Raw genomic sequence first — 6,802 nt, 5'->3', positions numbered from 1 at the left:
AGTCCTATTAATGGTGACTTTAATCTCATTAAGTTAAAGTAGACATAAAACATATAAGGAAGTTCCTTTTCCTAGTAATTTCTGCCATTATCTCTTTCTTCCTCTAGAAGAAGTACACACGATATAAGCCATATAGAGAAACCAAGTATTGGAATATTAAACAACACTTTTAACCTAATTTAACTCTTCAGTAATATTAAGGTGTTGTGTTGGTTAGATTGAATATTTAGGGGTAAATGTAAGTTGGACATGGGATCTTGTGAGCCCAAGCTAATCTTTTATGGGTTATAAACAGTTGATTATTAGGTGAAATCTTTACTTTCTGAAACTTTTAACATTTCGGGGACATGTAAAAAAGGTGAAAAGGAAGTAAGAGGGATTATATCGGGCTTTGAATTATTGACACTCCCTCAGCTTTATCAATATAGGAATCTTCTTTGATAGCTTGAACTTCCCTGTCACCATCTATCATATGAGTATCTGAAGTATTTTTGTCATTTTGCCTCAAACGGTAACTTTTATAAGCACGCTGAATGATGGTTGCTGAGATTACCTCTTGTTTTCGTTTCAGAGTAGTTGTAATTGGCTCATATGTAATCTTAAAAGTGTTAGCTAATGTAAATCCTGATTCCATCTCTGAAAGAACTTTCTCCATGCTCAAATCTTTACCCAAAACTCTCTTTGTTAAAGCAAGTAAGACGTCAAGGCAATGGATTCTGTCTCCAACAGCCATGGGAAGATCCATGGCAACAAGCTGGCCCTTGTTTGGTTTTGCCATGAAAAGAGGAGGATCCAGAGCAGCTGCAAAGTCTGAAAGCTTGCTAGAGTCTATATACTGGGTTCTATCAGGATCGAACCTCTTCCATACCTGAAAGAATTTCCTGAAATCTTCCTCACTCAAAGTCTTGGCTTTTTTTTTAGAAGCAATATTTAAAAACTCCATGACAACAACGATGTACATGTTTACAATGATCAGCCTAGTTAAGAGGATGTAACTGACAAAATAAATAATGCCAAGAAAGGGATTGCCACAGTCTCCTCTAACCTGAGTCCCAGGGTTAATTTTATCAGGATCACAGTCAGACCATTTACTATTGAAAATTGCATTGAGCATCCCATCCCAACCAGCAAATATTGTAACTCGGAAAAGACAGAGCATACTGCTGCCAAAGGTTTCAAAGTTGGACATATCATCAATTCCAGCTTCCTTTTTAACATATGCAAAATTGTACATTCCGAAGATGGCGTAGATAAACATGATCAGGAAGATGAGAAGACTGATGTTCAACAAGGCGGGGAGGGACAGCATCAAAGGAAGCAGCAGCTTATGGAACAGCTTTAGTCCTTTCTCAGGATGCAGAATGTGGATGATCCGTGAGAGAAGTATCAGTTGCACAAGGGAAGGAGATACAAGGTAATATCCTACCATCAGAGGCAGAAATAGTCCTTGGTGTAGGAAAAAATAAAGCAGGCAATACAATTATTTAGAGGAATATAAATTATTTTACATTTGTTTTTTGCTATATGTTCAGATAATTGATCCTTCCCCTATAACATTTGGCACATTTAAAGTTTGGCTTAGCAAATACTAATAGTGGCAATGTTCAGCGTCTAACAAATTTGGATGAGAATTATTTCTACCATAATTTCCAGGGTATTAGGGATCAGATACTTCTGGAGCCACAGATGGCATGTATCCATATGTAGGACAATAGTCATATTTTTTTTTTCTGATTGCAGTTAGATCCAGCAACTTAGTTCAAACCAACTTTTACTGGATACCTAATAAAGGTACCATGAAAATATGCAAAGATAAATGACATGACCTCTATCCTCAAAGACCATATCATATAGACAGTAGAGGTAGACATTTAAACTAATTATCATGCAAAGCAGAAAGACCTAGTTGGTAAATATAATTGAAAAAATACTTTGCATTCAGATTCATAGATTATAATTTGGTTTATTGACTTCATAAATACCATATGGACCCTTAGGAACTTTAAATGTGAATAAACAAGTCTCAGTCTAGAATTTTTTTTCTTACTGCGGTGAGAAGAGAGCTATGAGAGTGAGACATATAACTGTAAGACAAGGTGAAATTATAATTACCATAAACAAACATAAGGAATGTTCTCTGGAAGTACTGGAGACAGTGTGGTTCATTCTGAGTTGAAAAGATGGAGAAGGGGAAAACCCTATGGACCTTCTAAATGAGACGGTGTATTTGCTGAATATGGCAGGATCGTGTCTCACATTTCTGTTAATTTGTTACTGGCAATGATGGCATTCTCTCTGATGTTATATCTTACATATATCCCCCTCTCCACAGCGCTTTAGTGAACCTTCTACTCTGACTCAAATTTTCATTTCTCTTCAATCTTCCAAACTCTTACATTATGCAGGAGGTTTCCCTCTTTAACTGTAAACACATCTTTACTCCCTGTTCATTAAGATTTTAGATAAGAAAGGAAGTGAAGAAAATTGTCTCTATCTTGAGGATACTACTTCCCCTCAAGCACGACAGATTATTCTTTCCCACTCAACATTTCTCAGTGTAGAAAGATGGAACGAGCAAGCATCTTTCCATCTTTCTAATGTGATTTCCAGATACTTCTCCTTTACATTAATTTTATAAAGACAAAAATTTTGACAGTTTGTGGATCATGCCATTCAGCTATACTATCTCCTACCATTCCTTAGCTCTATGATCTGTTCATTCCCCCTCATTCATATTTATTGCAGACTTTAGTACACGGCTCACTGTTATCCATTCCACCCCAGCACCTACCATCAACAGTCCATTGAAGGGCTAGTCTTTCAATCTTTGGCTTTGTTAACATTAATACTATCCATCATTTTACTTTAGTTATACCTATCTATCAGTATGTTCTGGAGAAGGCAATGGCACCCCACTCCAGTACTCTTGCCTGGAAAATCCCATGGATGGAGGAGCCTGGTGGGCTGCAGTCCATGGGGTCGCTAAGAGTTGGACACGACTGAGCGACTTCACTTTCACTTTTCACTTTCATGCATTGGAGAAGGAAATGGCAACCCACTCCAGTATTCTTGCCTGGAGAATCCCAACGACAGGGGAGCCTGGTAGACTGCCATCTATGGGGTTGCACAGAATTGGACATGACTGAAGCTACTTAGCAGCAGCATCAGTATGTTCTGAACCCAGGATAGCTGACCTTCTGAGATTTCAAATTTAAACATATTGTCTCAGACTGAAACTTCCTCTCCTTCTAGATGTCTGATTCAATTACTCTCATTTCAACCTACAGGGCTCCTTACTTTCATTTTCCACCGTTTTCCTCCTTTCAGCTCTCTCCTGACTTCATGTACTTTTCTCAGAAGCTTCTTGCAACTATCAGTGCTGCTTGCACTGCCTCAATTACCAGCTGAACGAGTTAATTTTCTGCAGGTACAACTGGGCAGAAAGTTTATCCACATTTTCACTACTAACTGCATAGAATAGTACTTGACAGTAACTCTGAGGTACTGTCCACACTCTTAGGGAGATAACATTCTAGTATGTGTCTTATGGGAGGCAGACAGTAAGCCTTTTCAGCCTAGAACACTTTTATCCTAGATTCTTGGCTACCTGCTTAACCAGAGGGTCTCCATTTAGTTTTCTGCCTCTTCTGTGATGCTTTCTCTGACCTCTACTTACTGATTATGTACGTCTCACTTTGTGTGCTGCCGTGGCACCCTGTGCGTCTTCCCTTCAGTTCAGTTCAGTTCAGTCGCTCAGTCGTGTCCGACTCTCTGCGACCCCATAAATGGCAGCATGCCAGGCCTCCCTGTCCATCACCAACTCCCGGAGTTCACTCAGACTCACGTCCATCGAGTCAGTGATGCTTCTTCCCTTACCAATACCTTAATAGCACATTAAAATGTACTATTTAATTATCTGTATCCTTTGATAGATTATAGACTATGTATATACAGGAATTATGCCTACCTCATTTGCTACTGAATTCTTTGCATATTGCATAATATCTATTCACAAAGAGGATAATCAAATATATTTGTTAAATAAAGGACTGAAATCTCCAGAGTAAGAGAAAACTTGTGACCAATTCATAAAAGCCTAAAACTCTAGTGTTGTGAAAGTAGTAAACAATTTTAGAGATTAGAGGAAAGAAAATGAGTCTGAAAGGTTCTGTCACACTAAAACATAAAGGTCCTACTAGTGTCATCTTGAATAATCTATGTGATATACTGAAGGGATAATTAAGCATTTACCACGTGGTCTGTGTAATAAAGTCTATGTATTAACTCAGAAAGTATTTTTGAGTATGTTATATACCTGTCAGGCATATGTACATGTGTAAATGTAAAAATGTAAGGCATTCCCTGGTGACTCAGACGGTAAAGAATCTGTCTGCAGTGTGGGAGTTTGATCCCTGGGTCAGGGAGATCCCTGGGAGATAGGAATGGCTACCCACTCCAGTATTCCTTGGGGGAAGTTGGGCCTTTCCTGGTGTCCCAGATGGACTAACACTTTCACTTTTTTCCAGGCATTCCTGCTGGAAATAAAGAGTCCCCCACCTGTTGTGTTTATTAAGAGACTATACCTCAGAAGACGATTACTATAAGAGGTTGACTGAATTAATATAATTGCAAATGAAAATCTGACTAAACAAAATCTTACCTGTAATAGAGAAAACAACCACCATGAAGTCAAAAATGTTCCATCCACTGGCGAAATAGTTACAATGGAAAACGATGAGCTTTAGTACACATTCTCCAATATAGAGCACAACATAAACTGAGTTAATCCAAAACAGAGCAGTGTTGATTTTTGGGCTCTGTTCATCACTTTGTATCATAATGGTTATTGCTTGGAAACATATAAGAGTCATAATGATGATATTAAAAACTCGACTTGTTACCAAGTCAAAGATGAATCGTTGGAACTTGTTCTGTGTATAAAGGAAAAAGGTGTAATATTCTTATTAGTAAGATATTTATACACATTGTCTTTAGATTTACAACTCCCCTCCCAGCATAAACAGTAGAATTCGTGAAGACGAAGATGTTACCAAACTATAATTACAGCACATAGTCAAAGCAAATAAACAAGCAGACCATCAAAGCTGTGTCAAGGAACACCTTTAAAAAATTATGTCAAAAGCATTTGCTGTTAAGAATTTTAAAAACACATCTTCATTTGTAACAGAGAACATATAAAGGAAACTTTTTCAGAAAGCTAAAAAAATCTAGATGTTTCTTTACTTCTGGGAGAGGTACTGGTTTTTGAGAATCTTCATACATCAGCTTCTTCAGTGCACGGTACTGTTTCTTCTGTTTGACTGTTATAAAGATATTTGAGCCTCCCTGGTAAAGCAATGAAAGAAAAAGATATTAAAATCATATTTAATCCACATTTCACCTTATATTAACATACACTTTCTGAAGCTTGGCAATTATTGATTTAATCCTCTAAAGAATGCGTAACTGCAGTGAACTATATAATGTTTAAACATGTCTGACTCTCTGCACAAAAATCCATACAAAATACAGAGTATACACTGGAAAAGATTGATATTCAATTATATTTTGATGCATTTTGCTGTGGGTAGTCAATCCTATTTTAACTTTTTAGTTACTGGGACCTACCTCTTGTTAGAGACAAAAGAGAAACAGCAGAGGATATCTGGAAAGGTTACTAAGAAGAGTTAACCTCAAAAGCTGAACTTGATTTGTACCTTTCAATAATCAAGAAAAAATAGAATTGTATACTTGTTTTTATACTTTCACAGGTTACTTACTTTACCAAATACTATCAGAAGATATCTTTTCATTATTATTCCAAAAGCACCTAGTGCTTACCCCTACATAATACCTTCTAGGAATTATTCATTTTTGTGTTTCTAGTGTTAATTTCAGTATTTTATATAGAAAAAGCAAAGTGAATAAGAGGTGAACATTTAATGTGTTAATCTAGGAGTTAGGAATTGTTACTGCCCATGTCAGGACTGGGTCACTTAAATTGATGGGGTTCACCAATTTGAAGCCCCGGGCAAATCCTAGGATGTTATTCCATTGGGCTGAAATCCTTAAGAAGCTGAAGCATACAGTCCAGTGACCACTGATCCTTCTGCATGCTTGCATGCTAACTAGCTTCAGTCTCTCTAAGCCCATCTAATTACTCTAATCCTATCTAATTAGTGCAGACTCAGAATGATTTGTTTACCAGATTCTACACCACATTGATGACTTTGCTAAACACAAAATTTCAAGATTAAACTATTCTTTTCTTTGATTCACTAGAAGGCATTTCTACACTTAATAGAAAGTAGATCCCTAAGGTTAAAATAAGTGGATTCACATGACATTTGAGGCATTTGTATTAAAGAAGCCCTGAAGGGAGTCTTTGTGTGGAGATGACACTGAACACGGGTTTTTCAATTCTGCCTCTGAATTTTCTTATTTGTTCCAAGGAACTCCTATTTAGGTCACCTAGTTAGGATTTATGACCCTCTACTTTTAGCAGAAAAAGTCATTCCAACTGACAAAGATGTCTCTGCTGGGTACAATTTTGAACCACTTTGAGTACATCAAAGAATAAAAAAGTGTGGTTTGTTTTTCTTGAACATCTTCCCATATTTGTGCAGATAGAAAACACTGCTTTTTCAGCATGTCATGATTTACAAACACATACATGGAAACAGTTGTAAAGTTTAATGTTTAAACTTGTCTGTACTTATTTGAACATAGAAAATAACGTAAAGATAAACATTTTAGTAATATTCAATCTGCAGGAACATAAATAATTTTTTAATGATAAGTA

The 6,802-nt window shown here is 36.8% G+C and overlaps 1 protein-coding gene across 1 annotated transcript in view; it reads right to left on the bottom strand.

The window, feature by feature from the left end:
- Window positions 1–379: 379 nt before the first annotated feature.
- Window positions 380–6,802, bottom strand: part of SCN7A (sodium voltage-gated channel alpha subunit 7) — a 58,305-nt gene continuing 51,882 nt past the window's right edge. The window contains exons 22-24 of the mRNA XM_052664337.1: window positions 5,245–5,346; window positions 4,661–4,931; window positions 380–1,446 (exon numbers count right to left, since the gene is read on the bottom strand). Of these exons, the coding sequence (XP_052520297.1) occupies window positions 380–1,446; window positions 4,661–4,931; window positions 5,245–5,346 (1,440 nt within the window). The remainder of the gene's footprint in view (window positions 1,447–4,660; window positions 4,932–5,244; window positions 5,347–6,802) is intronic.

This window comes from Budorcas taxicolor, chromosome 2, assembly GCF_023091745.1.
Source record: "Budorcas taxicolor isolate Tak-1 chromosome 2, Takin1.1, whole genome shotgun sequence".
In the NCBI taxonomy this organism is placed as follows: domain Eukaryota; kingdom Metazoa; phylum Chordata; class Mammalia; order Artiodactyla; family Bovidae; genus Budorcas; species Budorcas taxicolor.
This window is presented reverse-complemented; position numbering and strand designations above follow the sequence as displayed.